General features: G+C 41.1%; 1 protein-coding gene across 1 annotated transcript in view; it reads left to right on the top strand.

Moving 5' to 3' along the window:
• LOC134142590 (VPS10 domain-containing receptor SorCS3-like) overlaps positions 1–26,882 on the top strand; it is a 304,720-nt gene that overhangs the window by 172,799 nt on the left and 105,039 nt on the right. Inside the window, exon 5 of the mRNA XM_062579860.1 lies at positions 18,759–18,832. Within this exon, the coding sequence (XP_062435844.1) occupies positions 18,759–18,832 (74 nt within the window). The remainder of the gene's footprint in view (positions 1–18,758; positions 18,833–26,882) is intronic.

Below are 26,882 nucleotides of genomic sequence, written 5' to 3'. Positions count from 1 at the left end.
CGGCCCCTTTGCAGTAGAATTGCTATTTCATTGTATGACATGAGAGAACACACTGGGGCTCATTTCCCCTCATGGCTCATTTGACATCTGAAGAACATGATGGCTGTGGTTCCAGTCCTATGGATACAATATTCAGCTTTCAAATTTGTATTGTACCAATCTGGCGTTTGAGCACCCTGTAGAGTAAAGCCTCAGGAACACCTACTGTATTTGTATTCTTCTCTCCCCTAAAGGGGAAAGAAATAGAGGAAGCTGCTATAATAACAACTCCTACAGGTCTATCAGATTCAGGGATGAAAAAATGCGACGACGTTGCTCTGCTGGAAGGAACGCTTAGTGTTTCATGTTTAGTGTAAGCCACGTTACAGTAACTGCACTTGGGGATCTCCAGCACAATGACTGGCCTGTTGATCTAGGTATTACACACGCACAGTAAAAAGCAATCCCTGCCCCAGAGAGCTTACACTTAAATGTGAAGCTGACAGACAAAGCAGTGTTCCCAGAGTATCCATAGTGTATTCAGGCACGGTCATTAAAGTGTTTCATTGCCTGACTACCACTGAGGACTGTAACAAAGTCAGAAACTGAACCCAGATTGAGTCCTGTTCCCATGACTTAACCACAAATACGCCTTTCATCTCTCTGCCTTTTGAACGCTCTTCTGAGAACATCAGGTTCTACAGAAACATCATGTGTCCTTTGCTGGACAAGCCACCTGCCAGCAGCTCTCCCAGGCAGGCAGGGCTCCATCAAACAGATAAGCTGAAATGTTAGTGCAGTAAGAAAAGAAGGGGGGTGGGGGGGGAGAAGAAAAAATCAAACTAAACCCTTGAGATTGAGAATATTTAAAGGCAACTTACGGAAGTCTCTTCTTCAATATGGTAATGACCTGAACAATCAAAATCACTTAACTTCATTTACAAATCATGAATATGTATCAATGCCTTTAAATGAAAGGACGACTAAAACAGATACAGTGTTTGTTCAATTCATTAAAAGGAGGACAATTTATCAGGAGTTTTTTTTTTTCCACTCTTAAACTAAAGCTAAATGCAAATGTAGGGAAATCAAGACCTTACTGTAATTCTGCTGCATGATGAATATTTTTATAATCCTAATTAGAAGCAGTCATTTACTTCGGCAATTTCCCTAATCTAGCCAATTTGAAATTAAAATAGATGCCTTGATTACAAAACTCATTAGCAAAGAAGCACCCTTTTCGCTAACCAGTTCATTTGGAATGCACAAACTGAATGAAGTGAGGAGCACTTGTGTTGTCAATTGGCATAAGTGAAGTGAGCCTTAATTGTTAGCATTGTGAAGCATTGGTACTGCTGCATGTTTTATTGCAGGATACTATATCATTCACTAAATGTAACAAAAGCAGTTTTAAATGATTTAATTAAGCAGTGTTGGTGCACCAGGTAATTTTTATAAAGTCAAAAGTCACAATTGTTTGCATTTGAAGTATTGATGGGCATTACTGTTGGGAAGAAGACATATGACTCTGCATTTATCATTCTGATTATGGTAAGCCTGGCAGTTTTAATGGGTGATGAGAAATTAAATTATGCAGCACTGGCTCTACTTCAGAAGTTCCCCAATGAATTTTGTCCTAGCAAAATAGTGAACTTTGGGCTTGTGATGATTTGTGGTGGCAAACAGAAAGTAACTGCTGTGAAACTTGATTTAGCTAGAACAGACTTTCTTATTGCTTTATATTTATGATATAGATGCTTTGTGAACAGATTTTTCTTTGAGAAGGAAAATATAGAGATAAAAAAAACCTGAGACAAATTCGATGTTTAAATGTGCTCTACTGCTAAGAAACCTAGTTTATTTTATAAGAGAGTAAGAATCCAGTGGTTTATTGCTGGACCACACTGAATCATGGCTATATATTGATTCTATTTGGAGACTGACCGTGGCAAGGAATGGTTATAAATACAAAAGATGGGAATAAAAATGAAGGAAAGAACAAGGATCAAGAATAGGAACACCAGTAGCAGAATCTATTTCACCTCACTTTTGGGATCTAAAATATAGCCATATACACCTGAATTAGAAGTCTAGACTCCCCATAATAGTTGGTACTGATCTACTGAATGGTGTTGGAGCACATGTAAGTGGCTGATCTAGGATGAGGATGATTGCACCTTAGACTTCATTATCTGTATTGACTAGTCATCCACTGACTGTGAAGGAAGTAATTTATATTACCCAGATTTAAATATTTGCCTTGTTGACACCTGAAATTACAAGGTAGTATAGGTAGACACCTGACATGAAGCCCACCCTGCTGCCTAGCTTTGTGTGAAAGGGGTCACGTACGATATGCCAATATCAGAAAAAATAGTGTGTGTGTGTGGGGGGGGGGAACATAAAATTCCCTAATTCCTACTGTTGTGGCTGGAGCCTCTACTGAAGTCTCACCTAGGAGGAGAGAGCAAAGACAATATGCAAGAAAAGATAAAATTCCCAATCCTTAGCTGTCCTTACCTCTTGATTCATGCAGCAGAATTAGCGTGATGGCTTATTTTCTCTCTTCCTTCTTCTGTAATCAAGATCCTTCTGTTTATAATCTCTAACAGGATTTGTTTGTGTAGATGGGTGAGTTATCTACCAGGTTGCCTCAGTGAAATGAGATAAATAGATGAATCCAGAAGGATATCCCTTTACTATATTTTTACTATAATTTACTTCTGCTAATATAACTACATTATCAGTGAAGAAGGATTTGAAAGCATATCTTAGCAAAGTCTTTTTATGCAGCTGAGAAGTACATATCTGAGAGCCAAAAGATGAACAACTGCAGAAGGTTCACAGGCAGTGGATGACATTTCCTCTCTGCTGCTCTTCTGTCAGAAGTGACTGGATTTTGTGAACCCTAGGATGCCCTGGTGATTTCGGCACTGTGCAGTTCCCAGTACCTCCCTTCTTGCCATGGCCAGGAGGAATCATTTGGTTTATCCAGCAGTATCCGTGATAGCACAGTCCTGTCCTGGTTCTGTTACATACCACTGCCATGGGAAGAATATTTAAATGGCCCAGAAATTACAGATTGCTCTTTGTCAATACAGAGGCAGAGCAGACAAAGCAGCAAGAGAGGCTGAGGGGAAACTGAGGCACAGAAGGGTGAAGTGAGCTATGCAAAATTAGCCAGACGACCAGTGGCAGAGTGATGAAGTTACCCAAACTAACTAAATCATATTCTGCTTCCCTTTCTGCTGGACCACGTTGTCTTGTAGAAAAGATAATAGGAGTCTCTCTACCTGCAACTTCATTGCTCCCTAAACTTCAGACTCTGATAGACCTTCTAGCCTTAGTAAAACCTCCACATGGGAATTTCATGTCAACAAATGCTGTAATTGTAAAGCATTGGTAGGGTGGACTGTGCCATTAGTAACATTGTAGCACAGTGATACACTGAGAAGCTCATATATTCCAGTCCAAGTTATTTAGTGGCTGTGTGTGAAATAGACTTCTCTAATGCTGGAGGCTGGTGTGTGGCCCTAGTTTTGTTTTAGATTCTTTTACAAATAGGTCTTTCTCTCTGGTTTATTTTTCCTCCCCTTTGTGAGTCACTCCAAACCATCTCTGCCGCAAGTGCTTGGTTTCAGCAGGCAAATGGACCATGTTCTGATCTAATGGCACACCTGAGTTAGTTTACAAAAGACGTGTGCAGTCACATATGTTGCAGCTGAAATTCAGTGCGGCTCTATTGATTTAGCAGGGAAATGTTGATTTATACCATTGGAGGATTTGGCTTGAAAACATGTATGGTATTCTGTTCCCTCAAGAAAACAAGATAGATGTTGTTTACTCCTTTCAGTGTACAGTTTTTTTTTTTTTTTTTTTTTTTTTTCCCTAAAATCTGCCTGCTGAGAGATGCAGAGTCCCTGGTGGGCTTATCTCCTGCATGAAAGCCATAGCTTATGCAACACGAGTTTAGAACATGGGTTGGTCCTTTCAAAGTCAAGAATTTGGCAGGAAAAAAAAAACAAGAAGCCAATTGAATGTTGTGCTTTTATATTTCTCCTAGTGCTTTAGTTTTTTTGAAATACTTCTTCAAATCAATAAGTCCAGAAGCTTTATTTTTAAAGAAAAACAAAAAAGAAAGGCCTAAAAATCTCATGTAATTTCCCAATTCTAGCATTCAGCACTCTTCTGCTGTGGGCTATTTACCCTTCCAAAAGGGATCTGTATTAATCATTGCAAATATTGCATGTCTTCTGTTGTGTTTCGGTCTATATCTCAACCTGATTTTCCGTGTAAGTTGTCTGGGTGCAGACTGGTGGGCTGGTCATTGCGTGGATATGCGTGTGTGTGCTTGAAGTTTTGCAGTATGAGCCGTGGAATAGTTTGTGTCAGTTACAAGATGTTCCTGCCGTGTAATAAAATTCTTTGGGTTTGTGTTCAATTGATTTTTATAGGACCATGGGTGGCTATAAAATGAAAGTTAGGGCATGATGCAGTATTATTTTAGCACATCCAAACTGTTGTGGGTATGATAAAAAGAAAGCTGAGGGAGCAAATGGAGGATAATGTCTTTGAGAGAGGAAGGACAATTGGAAAAAACAAACCAACCACCTTGAGGATTTCTGCAAAGTCCTTGGGATTCTTTAGAGCACGCGGAGGAAAACCTGATGGTACCCACAACCTCCTATCTTGAGTTGCTCATCCCTGCCAGAGGCTCAGTGATCATGAGCATCCGAATGTGGATTTGGTGGCATTTTGTACTTATGTACAGTGTTCAAGAGATAACAGACAGCACGTACAGACAACATGTTAAGCAGAAAAAAATGCACCCAAAGGGACTTTCCTGCCATACCATAGAAGCACTCTGGTGTCATCGAAAGTTTTGCTGCCAAATCAGGACTCTGGTTTTGTCCTCTTACTAACACAGCACTTGCTTCAGGCCAGACGATTTCCTCAGATCTCAGTGCAAGTCCAACCAAGCTATGCACATATATCCAAAGGCACAAATTTGACACAGCTGAAAGTTCTGCTGTTGCAAAATTGAGCCTGATGTTCCCTCGCCAGCTGGATTGTGTTTTCGTTTAGTGGCGGCATGAAGCCTGCTTTATGCTTTCTCTGCAGCCTTTTCTTATCCTATAAATTATACTATACCATCACTGTGAATATTGGCCAACTTTTACTGTTACATTACATCAGGTTTGGTGATGTGCTAATATGACTGTTGCCTTGGATTGAGTTGCTTAGTGTTGGCATTTGTTTGTTTTTGTTTTTTTTCCCATTTCATAAGTTGCATTGAAGTTAACTAGAGTTTGAATTAAACGGAGTAGTTAGCTTAAATACAAGCATTGCAAAATATATAAAAACCTAGAGAGCTGCAAAGAGAAGTTAGATAAGCGCTTCCTTTTTCTTGCATGATCTGGAAGTACAAATTAACTTGTTCCAAAGGTAAAAGTTTATGTTGTCTAATTGCAAGGACTGGATGATGGATGAATCGGAGATGACAGTGTAAATGGTGTATGCCCAGTAGCCCTAGGGGATCCCTGAAACATGCTAGTTTCTCATTTGATGATTTTTCTGGCAGTGATGCCTCAGTGCAGTGACAGTTTCTGCTGCAGCTGTCCAGCTGAATTCTTTCTGATGGTGGCTGGCATTTACAATGAAGCTGTTCATTTGGGTTCCTCCTGTAAGCGCTCGTATACTGCCCTTCACGGGGGTGCATGGGTGGTATTGTCAATCTCCTCTGCACGGCTGGAACAAGATGAACCAAGTCACTGTGAAGTGCAAAGAGGGATGACATGTCTTCCTTGAGACCACTCGCTGCTCAGGATACAGGAAAGAATACTCCCCTGGAGCTTTCCAAACCTGAAACGCTATCTAACATGTGATATCTGTCTTGGCTGTGTGTGTGCGTGCATGTGTTTGCGTGTGTAGAGATGGATGCTTGTGGAAGCAGGCCCTGCTTTTACCTTCCACAGGTGCCCCTTGTCAATGTGTGGGTTGTCAGGGAATCTGCCCAGTGAGAAATTTGGCTGTCTGGCCAAACTGAAGGACTTTGAGTGCTGTAAAGATGAGCACTGGAGGACATCACTGAGCCTACCAAAGCCCCTGGTGGAGACAAGAGCTGGCAGGGGAAACAAAGAGATTAAGATTGAAAGCAATTGCAATTCCTGTCATTATATATGTTCAGGTTTGCTTTGGCACTTGAAAAATCCAATGAATCAAGACTTATGGGCCATTTCACCTCTAAATTTTAATTCTCTTGATTTATTATAGAACAGGATGTGACAAGTGTGAGGTAAGCAGGATGACCTGAAAGAATAAATTATGCAAGGTGGTACAAGAGCTAGGATTTTTGCGTTGGAGACGGTATCTGTTGGTACAAAGCTTAATTTTTAACACCATCAAAAGAAGTTGAAGTTCTTTACCGTGTTTTTATAATCTTTTCATTCACAGAAATCATTTCATAGCCACAGATGTCCTATTGAGGATATGTGCGTTCTGTTTTGGAGAATGCGAGATTCCCATTGACTGTGGCGGGCTGTGATCTGTGGCATTTTTGGTTTGGAACCTGGTCCTAATCTCAGACAGGACAGAGCATTCACGCAGCGTGTAGGGACCAGCGTTGTTCAGAGGATTCCTTCCAGTGCAGGACCTGCACAGGCCCTAAGCTCTGCCCCTTCATTCACTGCTGCTTCCCAGGGACATTTCAGGATGGTATCCAGGGCATATCTATGGCACGAAAGAGCTGTATTATGGCTGTTCTTGGCTACAGAGCAGCCTATAAAGCCTGTTTTATGTCTGTGTAAGGCCTAGCCAGCAGAAGCCAGCTGGAGTTTGTGTGTTAAATGTCAGTTTTGCCATCCTGCCTGGCTTCTGGATCTGTTAGAAGGCAGAGCTGAGAATATGGCCCTCTGGCCCCTTTGCAGACCTCACTGCCTTTAGAAGTAATAGAGACCAGTGGTAAAGTGGAAAGGAAGTTATAAAAATTAGTATTTGTAATGCTTGTTTTGATCTGTTTTAGGACCCTAGTAAGGGTCTCTGAGGATTAGAACTGTTTGCCCTTGCCTTCTCACCCATACCAGCCTGTTCTTTGTACTATCCTCTTAGTTTTACCTCTTTTACTGATTCATTCAGCTTGAATCCCTTCGAAGCTTTCCCTCCTTGCTTGGTGCTGTACCATTTACATGAAGTGCTATACCATTTACATACAGGTAGACAGTTCTGTGCTTCCTTTTAATGCTCCCTGGAGAAATTCTGCATATTCAGCTGTTGGAGTCTCTCTCCTTGGGTCACTTTTGTTATTACTTTTTCTTGACTTCCCTTCAAGTTCACTCTGGCACCCATGCTTGTGATGCATTCCCTGTATATGCATCTTTGCCTCAGAGTGAGTGAAACCCATGCCAAAGAGAGTGAAGTGCTTAGCTGCCCTGAACACACAGCGCTGGCCTGTGAATCTGCTGGGCTGATGCGCTAATGTCGCTGTGTGGAGCAAATCTAGAGAGCTTCACAGCTTTTTTTTTTTTTTTTTTGTTACCATATGTGTGTGCCAAGAGACTGATACGGTCTGTGACAGCAGAGGAGGGTGAGATAGGAGCAGGATTAATTGGGGCATCCTGTAGGTATCCAGTTCCCTGCCACAGGCTTCCTCAGTCCTCGGAAAGTATCTGGTTCCAATAACTGAACCTTTGTTTGCCCTGTTTTTGTGAGTGCCTGTAGATAATGTGCTAGGCAGCATCAGGCTTCTCACTTTTCCCTGAAGATGGCAAGAGCTACTTGTCAGCTTCTAGAATCCAGTATGGTCCTGTTCAGATTCCTTTCTTTGGAAAGCACTGTTCAGTGGACAGTACAAGCTCTGCAATGATCACTTCTTTGCATAGTTGATCCCTTATAGAACCCATGGCCTTAAGCTGAGGGGGATACAGCATCGTGGAAAAATGTGGACAGTTTGTGAGGTTGCTCTGAATAAAGAAATAATGAGTTGCATTGCACTACACTGAGAAGAGAGTTGCAGATGCGATGGTGTGTGAAGTCTGCTGCTCTTCAGCTGGTGAGACAAGACCTGTATAAGAGTGGACATCTGCCTCTCTTGGGGCTAAGACTGAGTGGGAGCAGCTTTGCTTTCTGGCCTGTGGGATTGTTGCTGAGGAGGATATGTGCTCAGCTGGAGCAAATTCTTCATGTTTTCTCTTGTGTGAGAATGGATGCATCTCAACCCACGGTCTGCAGTGTGGTGTAGTGGGTCATGGATTTGAGAGGAACTATCTTCAGTAGCATCCTTCCCCATGAAAATGCTAATGAATTTGGGGGCAGGGAGGCAGTAAGAGTGTGTTAAACAATGTACAGTTTCACTTGGAGCCAAATTCATGGCTTCAATTTTGTTAAAATGACGCATGCTGCTTGAGCCCAAATAATATTTATTTCTTTCAAGTCATGTGAACTTTTTTATATGAAAAGAATTACATATCAGAATAAAATGCCATTCTGAATGCAATTTACTTCCTTACAGTTCAGTTGTTTTTGGAAACCCACCATGTTGGTGTTTTTTTTTTTCTATCTAAAGAAAGAACTCAGCAAAATCTTATATGAATTTGAAAGATGTTTTGGTGGTATGAAATCTCATTCATTCACTAGACTGAAAAAAATCCTTTCGATTAAACTCTGTTCTGCATAACATGGAGGTTAACCTCTATGGGACTATGGGTATGGTATCAGGAGGGAGGGGAAAAGCCAGTAAGTGACTATAGCTTTATGTCCCACTCTGACTAATGCTAGAGACTGTCCTGCTCGGCCCATTGTAGTCTCACACTCAAACAGGAAGAGTTGTTCTGCATTAGCGATGAATATATCCAGCAATGAATACAACCAGATGCTTGCACTGTAATTAAAGACATACATTATACAATAAAGCACGTGTGAACGAAAAATCTTCCCATTAGATGTGTGCTGTCCATTATCTTATTTCTCTTATAGTTAAATTTTGGAGTATAAACATTGAGGGTGAAGAGGAGCTTTTGCAAGTGTGCAGTGTGGGATCCCCAGGAGTGAACAAGATGCTGCTGGTGGGGTGAGAGGGCCCGGAGCTGCCTGGCGGGTGGTTGTGCTGCATGGCCCCACTGGGTGTATCCGTGCAGCCGAAGGAAATGCTTAACACAGACCTTGGGCCAGAAACTGCCTGCGTTTAAGCTGAGAAGAAGCTGGGGACAGGGACTGACCTGTCTCAGAGGAGGACAAAGGTCAGCAACCATCAGAGCTGATTCAGTCTTTTGCCACTGTTAAAGAGCTGATCCTAAGGAAAGAAAGAGTGAAGCAGCAGCTGCAGGAGCAGCCTGCAACATGCCTCTGACTCTGGCTGAACCTGTTAACTGAAGTTTCTGGCCTGTTAGTGGAAGAAAAATTAATAAAAATCTTCTCCTGTGCGCCTTCAGGTCCTGGTAGCAGGAGTTAGTGCTCAAGCAGTGCCCCTTACTGTGATCGGTTGAATTACACTCTGCTCTGCACTGCTGATGCAGGAAGCTCTCACTCCCTTCTTTCTTGTCTCTCCATTTTCAGGCTCTGGAGATCAGGGTATTTTTTTTTTCTTTCATGTCTTTCGTTAATAGCCTTACTGAAGCCCAAACTTTCAATAGAAAAAGGTCAGGTTGGTGTCAACAAATTGCTCAGCTTTAGTCTTCCCTGGGACTCCAGAGCTCTTTCTGAGTGGTTAAAATGTCATGAAGAAGGGAACAAACAAGCCATCAAAAAAACTTAGCTTTCCCTCAAAATGTCATTTCTATTTATAGTACCTTTTGCAAATTGTTAAAATTATTCTATTTAGACATGATTGAAATTATGTTTTGACTGACCAAAATGAACATATTCTTTTCCTTAGATTTTCAGTTCAAGAAAAAAAATCTGAAAATAGCTTTTCTTCCCAATTCAGAATGACTCCAAAGTTTTGGGGCTGGAAGAAATGGAGAAGAGAGACTGGTTTTCACCTAGGTGTGAAACATTCTTTAACTCCTTTAGTGACACTTACATCACTGCTACTGTTGCAGTTGTATCTGGAGCCCTTGTTCCATTACAAACAAGTCTGTTGGTGAAAAGCAAAAGAGAGGCTATGCTCTCAGCAGAAATGGCAATCTTTGGCTGAGTATGCTCAGTACCAAATAAGCTTAAGAAAATTGAAGTGCAATGGATTTTGAGTGGACATTATTTTTTTTCCACCGTCTTAATCCAATTTCCTCTTTTTCTTAGACATGAAGTAGAGAAATAGAAAGAGACAAGTCTTGTTCTGAGTGTTACGTTTAAACAAACACCAGTGCTTTGAGTGGAGCCATCAGGCGAAAGCACTTTTTTGAGAAGTAAAACCTTGAACACAACATCTGTGCATTACCTTACCCTGCCTGGTTTCTTTATAAACCAGATGTGGGATGAGTTTTGCTCAGAAGATCTGACCAGTTTCCTATAAGAACAGTGGGAGACTGAGTTTCTTTCATCCTAAGCCCCCTTTTTTGCCAGCCAGCATGTGAAATATTCCAATAACAGCTTTTAAAACATGAAGAGAACCTCCTATCTTCTGATACAGTCTTTCTGTATAAAACAGATGAGGGAAATGCATGTAGATTTTGATTTGCCTAGACCAGTTTCTCATCAAAGGGATGTGTATTCTCAGTGCTGTTTCTGCTGTGCAACATCTGTAGGGGAATAAGCAGCTGTGGTAGGTCTCTGGCAGGCACCAGGCAGTGGACACATTCTTTCTCAGTATCTAAGACAATCTGGCTGTACCATGTTAGAGAGGAGTCTTGAGCTCTAATGAGTGCTCTTGATGCAGGCTTTAATCACCTGGAAAAGAAATCAAAACGGAGATATAAACTGGTCCATTTGTTTTCATTACAATTACTAGTTTTTACAACTCTGTGTAAACAAAGCCCATAAATAGGGTGCTGGTAGACTTCTTTTTCTTAAACTCAGCTCCACCAGCTGCTGCAAGAATCTTTTGGCTCAGCAAGTGGGATTTATTTTTAGGTTCTTGAGTGCAGGAATAAGGACCTGAGATGTGATTTACAGCAGCCTGTGGCAAGAGAAGATAGCTAAGAGTTCTCCTTTTCACTTTCTAACAGTCCAGAAGCATTCACACCTTCAGATTTTGGCTCTTCTGGAGCCTCAGCAAAGCAGGGTGGCAAGGACAGATATTTTCCTGGAAAAAGCTGGAAGGAACAAGTGCAGATGGTATCATTGCTTGTGAGTTGGTTGTCATCCTTAAATGCAGTCCATCGTACTGTGCTAAGGAGAGCCTCTTTTACGGAGAGTGCTGTTCCCGAGCTGACTTCAGTTACCCTACTGAGGCTTAAATTAGACATAAGACCTGTCCCTGGTGTGCTGCAAGTAACATGTTCTGCTTCACAGGAGGACCTGAGAAACAGAGCTGTATGGGTCCAGCAGCTTAAATGCTGTGCTGGTGCTGGGAGAGGGATCCAGCTGCTTTCAGAAAGGAATGCATGAAGTGTGGGAGGGGAGGATAAGATGCAAACTATGATTTGGAAGTAGGACGTGTTTCTGTAGTACCAGCAGCTGTCTTTATGACTATACCACATCTACCTAGTCTTTCTTCTCATCCAGTTCTTCTTTCTTCTCTCTTTATTTATTTATTTATTTATTTATTTGATATTCTGCTCCTGTGAGGTTTTCCAACCAGCTCTGCTCCTAAAGGAACTGCAGCTGCTGGCTGCAGAATGGTTGCACGGGTGAGTTTAGCTTGTAGGGCCATGAGAGGGGAGGAAAATCAAATGGAAAAATGAGTATGGAGAAGTGGATCATATGTTGTCAGTCCTGGATGGAAATCTCTGGACCAGTCTTGGCTATTGAGAACTTTATTATCCTATACATTTTTTTTTTGATTTTTTGGCATGAATGAGTAGTAATAGAGAGGGAGTTAGTGTCACAGTGATTCATCTGGAGCTGAAGGAAGGACCTTTAGCAGTTCAAATGATGAAATCCCAAAACAAAAAAAGAAAGACTACTTCGACAACTGGGAATTTCTTCAGTAATTTCAGCAAGTGGGGAACATGGTGACTAGATAAATCTGATTGTCAGGAGTGTCTCACAGTGGCAGAGTGTGAGAATGGGTCATTTTAGAGTCAAATGAAAGAAATAACAGGGAGAAATGCAGTTATTTCTCATACCTTTTTACTTGCTGGAGCATAGTTATCTCCTGTACTATAGACTCTTTTACTTATTTATTTACTTTAGTATTTTTTCTAAATATGGGCGACCTTATTAAACCCTTTCTATGCCTAATTTTAGTTGTGGAAAATAGGATCTGTCTTTGCAGTAGATGAAGTGGGGATCATTCATCTATTCAATACAGAATATAGTTCCAAGATATTGCAAAATAGTTCTCCTGCAGTATCTAGCTGCTCAGTCTGCCCTTAGAAAAGCTTGTTGTTGACATCTCCTGAATCATTTTCATTGTAGTTTGAATTTACTGTGTACAGCTCCCTTTCGCCACATGATGGGTCATCTCTGGTAGTTATCAGACACAGCTTCTTTATTCTCTATTCTCAAGGTTGAAAAGTATTTGTAAGTTTGTTCCTCTAGAAAGTTCATTTTCCTTCCAGGAATGAACTTTCTGATGTATTAGTGATGTCCTGTTCCTCTTTTGTAATTTCGTCCTTAACACAGAAGTATAGAGAGAAGACAGAGTTTTCTGAGTGGTTTACAATTTTTTTTCTGTTTCTGAGCTTCTGATATTTTTCTAATAATGTGGTCTTTTTCCCTCTGGAAAGAGAATTTAAGAACTTGCAGTAAACTTGTTTTTCTGAGTTACTCTTTGCAGATCCCTTGCATGCAGTCTGATTTCCTACAGAAAATATTAACCTATTTTTTTTTCTTCTGTCCCGATTTGAATTTTTGGCAGACCCCCACTCTCCCCTCCCCCCTCCCCATCTTGTAAATTTTTCCCACCAGCTCTGGCTGAGGAGATGTTAGTTTGCTTTTGTGTTATTCTGGGATCAGAGCCATTTTTTCATGTAAGCAATCCAAGCAACTGCTCGGGATCGTGTACTTCGGAGGTCACGGCAGGCCTGGCTTGTCTGCCCCTCCTCTTCCATCATGTTACCATGTGTCAGCTGCTGCCCAGTAATTACCACTGTGCCAGCTCTCACCCTGCCGGATTAACATGAATGCATCTTTCCATCGTCAGCTGGTTGTATTGTCTGGGGGGAAGTCTAATTTTGTGTGTAATAAATGAATTGTTCCTTTAAGTGCATATAGTCCAGCTGTTCTTATTCGCTTTATCTAACAGCATTATTTGCAAGAGCCAATTGCACTCCAGGGTTGGCAGGCGGTCAGAAAACTACAGAGATTCTCTCCAGATGTTTGCCCAGGCCAGACCAGTAACACTGATTTTATAGAAACAAAGAACATCTGATTTTATCTGGAAATAGAGTTTTCTATATATGCTCATCATGCTCTAATTATTCTTCTATGTTTGCACGAGAAAGTCTACAAATACCATAGCTCTCTGGATTTCTTCAGTCTGTTGTCTGTTGGTTGTCTATCTGTACATAACGTTTTCAGCATGCTGCTTGCTGTGGTAAAGTGTACTCAGGCGATTGGATGCTTGGCTCTTCCGTAGCTCCTTGCTGTGACTCCTGAAGCAGTCTTCTACCTGCTTCCCACGTAAAGAATGTGCAGGTCAACATGAGAAACCTAATGTGAAATTCAGCTCACCTAAATCACCTACCTTGCCTCCCCACAAAGGTCATCTCCCTCTGAACTAGCCACTTTGAACTTCTTTTTGTATCTGTGGAAAGAAGTGGGGCCTTCTAGGGTGTGAGCAATAAGCAATTTCAGAAGTATATCTTAGTATGGGAATTGTTTTTTAGAAGTGCCTGTTTCCCTCTGGCCCATAAATGAGTCCTGTTGACCAGCTCAGAGTAACACTAGGGTATTCGATTCCTTCCTATTGGGTCCAGGTCCAGGTTTTTCCCTTATTGTTCATTCTTTTCCCCTGTATGGGTAGGTGGAATTTAAACAGGCCAGTGTCTCCTGCTGATCCAGTTCTGAGAAGCTGGACTACTTGAGCAAAATCAGCTTTTTATGTTTTTTTTGCCAGATCCTACTGGGAAAATATACAAACATCCAAAGCAGATGATCCTAGCCCCAGACAAGATCATCCAAGCATGCAGAGTGTTGCCTGAGAGCTTGCCCTGGAGATCTGCATCAGCACAGAGGCATTTTTTGTCCATGGCGTTGTTTGTGTGTGTGTGTGTGTGTGTGTGTGTGTGTGTGTGTGTGTGTGTGTAACACCTTACGTTCCAGCCCTGTAATTATCACAGCGTTTCTCGTGTGTTGCCTCTGTTCCTGGCATGGAGTGTGACATCAGGGATAAAGCCTTCTTCTTGAGGGTCTTGCTTTTTATCATTCACAAATGTTACTAATATTAGGAAAAATATTCTAGGTGCTTTTAGAGTTTGAAGAAGCGATATTCTTTCTTGTGATTCAGAATCGTGCTGGGCAAGGCGAGAATGAGCTCAGGCTCTAGTCTGTGGTAAAGTCAAGCTGTATGTCACTTAGGCTCCCAGGGTCGCTCCTCACCAGGTTGTGTGCTTGTGGTTAAACGCAGGACTGCGTCAGTGGATGTGATGTTTGGGATTACAGCTCTTGAGTGCGGAGCAGCATGCTGCTTTTTGGAGGAACTTTTGCAGCATCCTATCTTTATTTATTTATTGATTGATTTTTAAACTTCAGCTCTAGCTAGACTCCTGAATGTGGCTAGGTATACCACAGTACTCAGCACCCATTAGATTTCATCGTTCTCAGGACTGTGCTGGCACTGCTGAACTGGGGTGACTTCTTGGACCCTGTGCTAGGCTGACCAGGCTTTCAGGATAATACCTCAGGTGCTCTGTCATGCCTGAAGTGCATTAAAATGTGTGTGTACTTGACATGCAGTGCTGGCCCCATCACCTTCCTGAATGGCATCTGCCCTGGAGCAATGTCATATGCCTGACTGTGAGCAAGCAGGAACTCTAGGTCATTCCTAAGAAAATCCTGCCTGTTGCCTGCTGCAAGGGGAGATGAGATTTATAAACGTCATTTAGATGGGCTTGAAAGGGAATTTGAACATCAATGCCTGTTCTCTAAAGCACCTCAGCCTTCAGGATACTGCTGGAATGTGGCTGTTCAGAGGTAGTCAGCAGCTGCTGGGACTGGCTGAGTGCAGTGGCTGTGTTCACTGAGGTGCTTGTGTGGTAGCTGTGGGATGCTGAGTTTGTTTGCATGTTAAAAACTGAATTTTGTCACCCTTGCCTCAGAGTCAGAACTTTATTCTTGCGTTCTGGATTCCTGGACTGTTGCATAGTCAAGTCCTCTGTGTGCTACTCTTCAGCTGTTTCAAGTCATGAGAATGAACTTTCGCTGAGCACCAACCTAGACAAATATTATGACCCATAATGGGGTTAATTTTCCATTTATCAGAACAGCTCAAATGACACACAGGATGTGCAAAAAGGGCATACCCTAATGGTGCACCCTCATGGTACTCTGAAATCCATCCATCATGTGAGCCAATGTATTGGAGTGCTTCGGGAGGTAGAAATGCCAAAGATTATTTGTCTCTATAGAGGCAGGGCAGAGCTCTGAAAAAGGAAAATCTTGGCACTGAACAAACCTCATTTCCTTACATCAGTGGGTATTCAACCTCAGGGCAAATTAATCTCTATTGAAATCTGCTGCACTTGCCACTAGATTTGTTGTCTCCTCTAAAAAGCACCTTATAGTAGGAGAGGGGAGGTGAACAGAAGATAGATATATATATGATCAATGTTATGCCTACAAAAGGTCTTTATTGTGTGCTTTATTTAGTAATTCAACATTAACCTTTACATTTGCATTTGTAAATAATAGTATACAAGTGAACAAGGCCAAGAGGGCTGTAGGCAGCTTGGTCTGTCACACAACTTCAAAACTTAATCATTTTACTTCTGTTTAAAATTCAAAGTAGATGCCTAGAATAAGTAGGTGAATGAATAAATAAGAGTTCTTCAAATGAATAATACTCCCCTTATCTCTTTATCTGGATTCACCTAAAGGCTGCGAGTTCAATTTAATTCTTCTACCATCAGTCAGCCTGAAATCTAATAAAAAGAAGGGAAAAAAAGCAGTACTTGGCAGCTGAGCTCTGGTTCTTAACTTGATAGAGAGAAGGGTGTTCCTTGAGTGAGACACTGTGGGGTAGATGAGTAGCTGGAAAGAGATTGTGCTTCTTGTGACTGTGCTGTCTGCAGCTATCGCTGTTGTGGAGATACAACAGGAAAAGAAATGCTAGGGGCAAAAGATAACAATGAATCTAAGAAAATGGTTGTCTTTTGCTAATCCTTTTGCTCTCATGGTGAGAATGGGTAATCTGTTCCAAAATACAATAAGGATGCCAGATCCACTTGCTTGTAAATGGGAGTTAACTGAAGCTACGTTGCCTGGAGCTGGTGATTCGTACAGCACCGTGGCTTGGTCTGCAAGCTGTACAGGCAGTCAGGAAAAGGGAGGGGTTGCCAAATTGTCTGATGGACTCAGTCCGTGCACTGAGGTCCCTACCTGTGTAAAACCACATTAGGTGGCCCTAAGGAATGTTGCTGCCAGGCGCTGTGCTAATGTTAAGGCAGAGCTGTAGTACTGCAGAGTTTTGACTTCTGGACCATGGAGTTTCAATTAATAGTTTTTAAAATTTTCCTTAATCAGGATGTTCTCTCAGAAGGTAATTTTCTTAATATTGATACTGGCTTCATAAACCAGTCCTAGAATTTTTATAAAGAGTTTTCTTTTCCTAGCTTCTTTAATTAAAAAAGAAAAGTGATGCTTTACTTTTTATCTACTGAGAATTCTTTTTTGGGCAGAGGTTTCCCTACTGTCTGTCTTAGACTTACCACTGTGATAAGTGACCAGAAAAAGCAGAGGAGGTCCAGGTAACCTATAGTTATTTGGTGCTGTATCTCATCTAGTGACAGAGTCAAAGAAATAAGGCTATATAGGACTACTTGGATCGTATCTGCTTTCCTGAAGAACACAGGGCAGAAAGTCTTACCTAATAATTCTTACCACAAGCCTACCTATATTGGTTGAAGTGAAGCCTAGGGAAGTGCAGCCCATCCTGACATGAAGATTAGAAGACACCTGCTTCCATCTGTTTCGCCCTGATGTGCTTTATTTGCTGGCAGCTCAAATTGTCAGCGGGAGAAATAGGACTTCACATTGGCAGAAATACGATGGGCTAATTCTTTTGTCTTTGCACAACCCAGTTGCACCAGAAATTTGATGGGGTCTGAACTTTCGTTTTTGACTTCGCTTTTGCTAGGTATACAGTGCAGAGGTTTGATTGCAGAGGTGAGTGCAAACACAGCAAGAATTAATCAGCTGCCTCAGGCTTCAGACACTGCTCAAACAGTACTGTACCACCTCTGTTGATAGAATTGTTCTATGGGCAGGCTCTGGTCTGCCTGCTGGATCTCTGTGGCCAAAGACATTACCCGTTAAAGAAACTGTAATATTCAGTGCAAGCACATGCAGCTTATCATTCCACCTACACGTAGGTATCCATCACAGCTCTTCCGTAGTACGTATCACTAGGTTGTGGACCCTTCTCATCTGAAGTTCTAATCTAACCTGTCTCCAGTTCATAAATCCGGATACTCAAAATCAAATACACAACCCTTGCTTACATGCTATTGTTTTCCCATTAAGGTATTAGTTTGGATATTACAAACATGCAATTTTCTTGGCACTGTTGTCTACCTTTTTAGCATGTAGTCAACCCCCGTTTATTAAGCTAGAATTTATTTTAGATGAAATTTGTTAGAAATCCTGTTCAAAATACTGCCTTTTATTTATTTACTTATGGTCTAGTTGTAAAGCAGAGAGGCTGTTTCTCAAAGTGAATTTTATTTCTGAAAAACAAAATTGCTCAAACTTGGAGGAAAGGCACTTACATATGATTTGATTATGAGTGAGTGCATTGTGGTGATAAACTAGCTTTATGGAGAATTATGTTGTATGTTATATTAAGCAGAGCATATATAAAAAGCCTATGCCTGAGACTTAGTCTGGAGTTGCATAGAAGTTTGGTTACATTACAACTGTGCCATTTGTTAGCCAGGAAGACACAAAATGAGCATTAGATTGAAAATTTGCTTTTTAAGAAGAGTCATTTCACTGTCTTGAACATATAACTGCTGAGTAGATTGATTTCTAGCTTATCTCAAAACGTCGACCTTGTTCTGAACATAGGAGTTGTAAATTAGGAACAATTTCCTTTTCTTTTCCACACAGAACAGAGATGTAATCCTCACCCTAAAAAGGAATCACAATATGACCTTGAGTATAGAGTCACTATCTACCACATCATAGTCGGTCTAACTAATCTGATTTGCCTTTCATCTCATTTGATGTTAGGAATTTATGTGCCATCAATCACGAGCTTCCTGTTGGGCTGAAAAAGCCAGGGGAGCCGCCAGCTTTGTCATATGGCAGCAGAAGTGAATGTGTTGACAGATGAAATCAGGAAGCACAGAAATGTGTGAAAAGGTTTTGGAAACACCACTCTGATTTTGAGCTTTGGTAGTTTCAGTCTGGGTTAAATGTGAGAGGAGATTGCCTTATTACCCTTCCCCAGCGGTGAGGCTGACAGAAAACTGTGCAGGACAGTCCATTCCTGCTCGTGGAGCTGATTTTACTCTTGAATGGAGCAACAACCCTTTTTCTTCTTCTTCCTCAAAATTTATTCTCACTCTCTTTCTGTCTTTCAGCTGTACAGCTCCATGGACTTTGGAAGAAAATGGCAGCTCATGCATGAGCGGGTCACTCCAAACAGGTTTTACTGGTAAGTCATGCCCTCTGGCTCTGCTTGCTTTGGGCAGTTCAGTGAGGGGAGAAGGGCATCTAACCTTCAAAGGATGAATTGTTTTACCTGGGCACTAAATATTCCCTTGATTTTAGTCCCAATCAGTGTCAATTGCTCAGTTCATAATACGTATCTTACAGCCCTATAGCTGGATGTCTCCATGTTGCGCATCTTGTCTGATACCAGTGGTGTCTTGTGTAGGTAACTGCAAATCTTTTGATAATTACAGAACTCTTGCTTCACCATTAGTTATAGTGTTAGTTAGAATAACACTGAAAAACTGCCCTAGTGCTTCAGTGGAAAAGCTACAATCGTTAGACTTCTTATTTTTCAATCCTTTAGAGAGTTAATTTAGCCTATAATACAGTCTTAATGCAGAGCCAGCCACTCCAAACAGTCCCCTTATGCAGCCCTGTGGGGAGAAAGGATGACTCAGACTCCAGTTTTGAATCACCCTCTGAGGAGCCAGTTTCCTTCTGTTAAGATCCCAGGATGCACATACTGTTTGTTAAAAATTTGCTTTGTGGCTATCCTCCTTTCTTCTCCCAAGTGTCAGACTCCAAAATTGGGAGACTGTCTTAAAAGCAGAAGATTAAACAAATGATATTCTGTCTCCAGGCTTATCCATTTCAGATGCAGCTTTTCCAAACTTCTCTCTACCATGTGAAGGCCCAAGAATTGACTTTAAAGAGAGAAGGAAAGAAAGAAAACCCAGCACTGTTCTTCTGTAGTTGAATCTAGGACTTGGGACTTGAATCGAGGTCTCAGAATTGTACTGTGTGCCAGATGATGGGGTTGTGACTGTGAAGGAGTGCTGTTTTATAGCATCTGTGTATAATTAAAGAAATGCCTAGCCCTTAAGGTCAAATAAGGATGATAATGTTAAGGAAATAGAGACCTTTATTTTGAAGGGTCAGAGATAAAACAGATGATTTAAAATTTGAGTCCTATTTGCAAAGCATGACATTGATACTTTAGAGTCAATTTTGCATGGAAATCTTGTGTGTCATTAAGAAGTCCCTGAATCTGGGCTCCAGAAACCTACAGATTGGATATGCAGTGATAATTCCACACCTTTCAATGGAGATAGACACCTCAAAGGATTTTCGGATAGTCTGAGTCCTTTTGCAAATCTCTCTAATCAGCTTTAAACTGCCACATTTATAACATGGCTTTTTGGCACCAAGTCTGAAAATTTCCCTCAATGCATCTGTGCATTTCAGAAAGTGAAAAAAAAAGATTTGAGCATCTAGTCCTTTTGAAAGGAAACTAGTGAGCTCCTAAGTCACATAGACCTGCAAAATGTATCAGAAATTTAGACCCTTTTCTGACCATGTCACAATTTCATATTTCCACAGTGAAGGAAAGGTGATTGTATTTTCCAGGTTCTGGTGACGGCTGGTTGGGTGATCCAGCTATCAAAAATCTTTTGATTTCACCATTCGTACTGAGTCCTGTCAGCCATATCTATCATTTTTTACACATGCATTGCAGTAAAATATCATGTTCAATGAAAGGGAGGGGAAAGGGAAGAGGGAAACAGCTTTTTCATCTCTCTAATCAGCTTCGCAATTTCCTTGACAAAGCACTCTTCATAGAATCATAGAATCAGTAAGGTTGGAAGGGACCTCTGGAGATCATCTAGTCCAACCTCCCCGCTCAGCAGGGTCACCTAGAGCATGTTAGACAGGGTTGCATCCAGGCGGGCCTTGAAGATCTTCAGAGGAGGAGACTCCACAACCTCTCTGGGCAGGCTGTTCCAGTGCTCCATCACTCTCACAGGGAAGAAATTCCCCCTCACGTTCAGGCAGAACTTCCTGTGCTTCAGTTTCTGCCCATTGCCTCTTGGTGAAATGAAAAGGGAGGGCTCTCTTTGCCCTCTAGGAATTATCGAAGGATTGGTTTATAAAAATGACTCATTTGATATCTCTCCCTTTTACTGAGTAGCTGCCCTTGCCTTTTTCTAGTGCCACAGTAGTTGTGTTAAATGGGCTTGTTTATACGTATAAGAATTTCTTCGATATCCTGTAACACAAGCCAGGACATGTGAGTGTAAGAACACTCATGAGAAAAATGAGCGTAGACACTCTGAGTGCCTCCTTCTGTGTCTACATACAGTAGCTGGTCCTATGAGACAGTCGTACCCAACATTACAAAGAGCATAGCTGAGCTTGCTTAGAAGGGTGATTTTCTTGGAGAAGAATGCTTAAAGGCTTAGCTGACGTGAGAACAAAACTGACTGTCTTTCTAAAGGAGGTTGTTTGTTTGTTTGTTATTTTTTTCCTAATTTAATGTAATAATGATTGATGGAAGTTACCTGCTTATCTCAGACCATTTGACACCTAAACCTGGAGATAGTGTTCCAGTCTACCTGATTTTTTCATACAGTCCCTTGGCTCTGTAGTTTGAACGTTCCTTTCTAACATTGCATTGTATAAATCCTCTCTTTTAAGTGCCCTTTCTCTTAAAAAATGCTAAAGACTTCTGCAGTTACAGCTCGTATGACATAGACCTAGAAATCTTTATTCTACTCAGAAGCAGCAGAATCCCACTGACAATAAACTTTCCAAGAGAGTGAATTAGATTGTTACCAGAGTGAGAGAAATTTGAACCAATTTGTAGTGCAGGACTCAGAGATGTTGAAACTTTGGAACATAACAACTCCCCTTAGCTCTCTGATCTCTTTCCTTTTTCCTTTCTTTCTAAAGCTGCAAATTGTGATGTCTTACAAGCTCTGGCCTGCAAGATATGTACAGAAAAAGAAGTGCAAGGAGAACAATTTAGCCTTGGGAGTTTGATTATTTTTATTAGACTATAGAATAGGGAGAAGGTGGATACAGTCCTAAGTTTTAGAAGGACATGAACCACTACACTGTGGAGTCCATCAGCTATAAAATACTACGTTATCAATACTGTGTTGCCTGTTGATTAAAACTTCTGAGGAAATAATAGCAACAGGGTGATGCCAAAATCAGAGGTGAGCTGCTCATTTGTGCCGCTCTGCACTGTTTATTGGTAGGCTCAGCTGAACCCCTGCCATCAAATGGATCAGTCCTCATCTGATTTGAATGCAGCTGGCATTATCTGGGGCAGCCTTCATCTGATGTTTTTTCCTTCAAAACATGACTTTCATCTCTCAGGCTGCTGGGGACAGGTTTGTAAAGGCTGTAATCTTCAGCTGGTTCATGGGATCAGTCAGCCTGACAGGGAGAGGTCTTATTTTTCTCTCAGAGACCTTTCCAAATAATTATACCTTTCCAAAGGCTGGGAGAACTCGCTTACAGAGATTTTAAGACCAGGAGGAAATTATGATTGCATCAGAGGTGGCAAGATTGCGATGTGAATTTTCACTCAGCAGAATGAGCAAGACCTCTCGGGTGCTTACAGATATAAAGTTCACCCTGTGCATTTTGCTATAGGTGCTCTGGAAGGCTGCTTCTGCAGTGCTTTCTTACTGGTCAAAAATGAAGCCCCGGGCTACAGTCCTGATGTGTGACTTTGTGCCATGGTTCTTCAATTCTTTTCTTTGGTACCACATTTTGATGCTAGACAGTGAGCTGTACTTCTTGTTTCCTCACCCCATATGGACGTTACATGTAACTGTCTGTGGAACATCTCTCACCAGTTCCTACAGCCAGCTCATATCTTGTGCATGAGCTGAGATTCATGTCTGGGCCACTTGTAGTTATAAAAACTAGGATTTGAGATATCTACTTCTGTAGTAGTGATTCATACATTAGCTACTCCCACCAATGGCGGTGGCAGAGCTTGAACAGAATGTGTTACTTACTGTGAGTACAGGCATCCAAATTTGGTTCCCACGTGCCTTGTCCTCAGAGATTTTGATAACTTTGGATCCTCTAAGGCTGGAAATAGGAGGTAAAGCTAATGTGAAACAGAAATTCCCAATCTGTATGAAATGACTCAAATAAACTTTGCACCCATGCTATTTTCAGTTAAAGACCTACTCAATGTTCTTTTCTTTTAAAACACATTTTTGCAACTCCCCCTGAGCTCTGTTCATTTTCTTGAACTGTAACTTAGGCACCTGTGCTGACATGTGGAGGGATATAAAAAATACGGTCCATATTTTGTACTGTAGAAATGCTGGAGAAGTTTCCTTGTTTGCGAAACACACGATTTGTCCTGTGCTGACTAATCCTATCTCTGTTCAGATAAGAACTCAAAGGACTTGAATTGTCCTTAAGTTGCTTTGCTACATTTGCCCTTCCCTGTAGTAGGACAACAAGACAAAGCATGTGGGGAGGACAGTTTGGTTAATAGTACGTTCATTCTGTCTCATTGAGTGCTTCGCTGGACCACGGCTTTCTCATGCCATTTTGGGTAGCTCACTTAATTTGCCATTTCCTTGCTCCCCTCTATAAAAGACGGGGATGGGAAAGCATCTCTTTCTTTTGTTGAGAGGAGTGGATGAAGCACTCAAATACTGTGATATCAGGGGCTACATCATTGCATTTCCATGCATGGATTAAAAATACTCAAGGGCACTATGGAGTTAAAAGATGCTTTAACGGCATATAAAGTCCTTTCATTGTCTTGCTGTTTAATTCTTTAAAATGGGGAGTTCCACAAGGTGACCTATGTTTCCTGACTAATCAGCTAAATGGCTGTGAGCATCATCCCCCATCCGTCTGTCTCTGGAGGGCCTGCCTGTATTTGCTGAGCACACACAGCCATCAGCAGCCGGTGTGGAGGACAGAGCAGTACTCCTTGGAACAGCCCCTTCCTCGGTGCCTGCCCAGCGTGCTCCATGCTGGAGGACCCACTCATCTTTCCTGCCTCCCGTCGACACTGGGGAATATGAGACAATTTTCCCTTTCTTTTGTCTGATACATCTAGATATTTTGCCTTTTTCCCTGCAGTCTGTTTTTAAAAAACATGCTATCTGGGAATTTGGGTGATCCTGTTAAAGCCTGGGAGCGTGAGCAATGAGGAAAACCCAGCTGTGTGGGAGGGAGGGAGAAATCTGCACAGCATTTCTGAAAGGTACGGGGAAATTTGGAGCACTGAGGAGGCCAGTGCCCAATAGGAGCCTGATCTGTAAAAGACGCTGATACATAAACCGATTATGTAAGAGCTGGCTGGAAAACATGAGGAAGGCAGGAGGGGAGAGACAATGGGAGGAGGAAAATAGGACGTGCACTAACCTGGCTTTAAGAAGCAATGTTTGTATCAGGCAACAAGAAAAATCTGGTGTAACAAACAGTTCTTAAATGCACTGCTGATTCCTTCACTGAATCTCTCCAGAGTTTTGTTTTCCCTCTTTCTGTGACAACCGAGCAGATAGCTAGTAGTTTTGGTATCCGTGTATGCTAGGCTCGATCATTTTGAACTCTCGGGATTAAAATGGGAGAAGAGAAGAGCTTCCACACAGTCCATACTTTGGAGTTCAGGGTTATCTGTCACAGTTGTCTGAGACATGAAGCAGCAAATTTTTTCTCTTGAGGGCAGGGTTTTCAGTCCTCCTTGTTATTGTTTCAAATACAAACAAGGATAAAGGTAGCCAGTGTTTTTCCGTGTCTTTTCAGCTTGAATTTCATGAAGGCTGTAGCAGAGACTGGTTTGGATATCTGAGAATGTTGTAGGGATAGACAAGGGGGCTTACCTCAGCTTTCCTAAAGGTCATGATCAGGGCTGAGATCTGCAAATGAGCAGAAGTTTGTGTCTAAGTTTTTATTTCCTCATCTCTGTGGCAGAACTGATATTTCTTAATCCCAGTGCCAATTCAGGTCCTTGTGGACTGTCTTAGCAGCGGTTCCAAAAGTGACCTTTGGATACAGCTCAGGTTAGCTTTACTCGTTTGCCAGCAGTGAAATGGTTATTCAAATATGTGCCTCTCTCTTCTATAAATCCTACTAATCATTAACTACCAGATGGTGTCATTGCATAGTGCTGGGGAAACATTGCTTGAGTTTTTACAGCCAATTTTAGTGTTAAGAAAACATAGTTTTGTAAATGTCAAATTGACTATTAAGTAATCCTGCATTCAAGTTTTTCAGAATCAAAACAATACCATACTTGGAGCTTTGGATAAAATTCCAGCTCAGCAACCAGGGATAACACCACGTTGGCACCATCAAGGCATATATCCGGTGGCTACTCATTTAGACAATACCTGGAGAACTGAGCGGGAATTTAACAGAAGGTGCTACTGCAGGCTCCCATGGGCTAGTGACATTTTCTCCTATGTTAGGGGACTTGGCTCACGTGCCCTGTGGGTGAGAACACTTGGGAAAGGCTTCTACTAGCGACTAATGCTAATGTAAATCCGGAATATGTTATTTCAAACCACCATGACCATGGACTGAATTATTTAGGTGGAGACTAAAATTTTAAAATTCAGTCAGGGATTCTGGGCTCAGGTTTGGTAGTGAGGGTTCAGGAGAGAGGAGACCTTTTCAAGAGGTCTTGGCATATGTTGAAAAGCTTCCTTTTAAGCACACATTATTTAATTAAGAATCACAGCACCATGTCAATAGTAAAAGAAATTTTATTGTACTTTTCATTTAAAATGTGAGCAAATGGGGCAACTGTGAGATTAGGGATTTACTTTTCTGTTTGTGTGCCTACAGTTCATGCTGTTGGTATTATAGATATTTACAGTTTCCAAATATTAGGCCCTGGCTCACTAGCTTGTGATTACATAGTAACTCAGTAGCAGAGATAGGAATAGAACCTGGATATAGAGTTGGATACTTTTTACTGACTGAAATAGTGTTTATTTTGGTTGAAAAAGCTGCAGATCAGTAAAAGTATTTTATGAATTCGTGTCAATATTACCAAAATATTTCTCTCAAACAGTTGAACAAAGGAAAAGCTCAAAGTGGTTGAAACTTTTATGATGGTTTTTAGAGTGACTTTTCAATCTGAAATACGATTTCATTCTACAATATATGAGCTTTTTAAATTAAAGGAGTCTGTATGAAATGACTCCAGTCTGAAACAAAATGTCCACATAAAGCTGACATAGAGAGGTCCTGACTCTAATTCACATCTCTGCCTTTTGTGATGCAAAGCAGATGTGGGTCCCTAATCTGTAAATTAAATGTTCAGTGCATTCACAAAGTATTCTCCCTGCCTATGATTAAGTAGCCTACGACAGTGACTTGCAAGTTTTGAGAAACGTTTTTAAGTTTTATATTCTGCTTTTGTCCATGAACATGTTTTTCCTGTACTTAATCTCTTCTTACTGCTCTTCCAATATAGATTGCTCAAGGTTATTGCATGGACCTTGTGATGGATTTCATGGATATCTAAGAGTATAAAATACTAAATGATTCCAGGAAAAGAAAAATCCTTCAGTATCAGTCTCTGCAAAATCCTCCAGAGCTGTTTTATACCTCTCACTTAGAATTTACATGTTCAATAGGTGGCTGTGGTTAATTTCATGTTCACCATACATTTTCCATTTTTTCTTTCTTTCTTTTTTTCTTGTCTTTCTTTTTCTTTTCTTTTTTCTTTTTCTTTTTTTCTTTCCTTTTTTATTTTTTTTACTGATTTGTGAGAAATTAACACAAATTTCTTAACCTAGGAAAGCTCTTACACTACTGGAGAAATATTATAGAATGGTTTCTACTTTACATGGGACTAAAAGCAAGAGTATTTGGGGGTTTCTGATATATGTTTATTCTCTCTGTTGACTTACTGTTTCAGTTTATAAAGGAAAATTGATGAATTGAATGAGGAGATTACTCTTGTACTATTTCTTTAAGCCCTAAAAGGTAGCTGACTCATTGAAAGAGGCTGAAAAGTGTATTTTTTGCCCAATTATGTTGTTGTGTGATGATCTTCTTACAGTCCACTTTCCTGGGAAAATAAATGTTTGACTGCTTTTGGAAAGTCTTGTGGATGGCAAACTGTCAGGCTCCCTGGGCTCAAAGGTGTTTTACCAAAAAGAGTAGCCAGTGGATTACAAGAAATGTAATCATGGGAGAAATAATTAAAATATTTTAGGCTCTCCTTTAAAGCTGATAAACCATGTAATAAATGAACCAAAAGAAAAGAGCCA

Source organism: Rhea pennata, chromosome 7 (assembly GCF_028389875.1).
Source record: "Rhea pennata isolate bPtePen1 chromosome 7, bPtePen1.pri, whole genome shotgun sequence".
In the NCBI taxonomy this organism is placed as follows: domain Eukaryota; kingdom Metazoa; phylum Chordata; class Aves; order Rheiformes; family Rheidae; genus Rhea; species Rhea pennata.
This window is presented reverse-complemented; position numbering and strand designations above follow the sequence as displayed.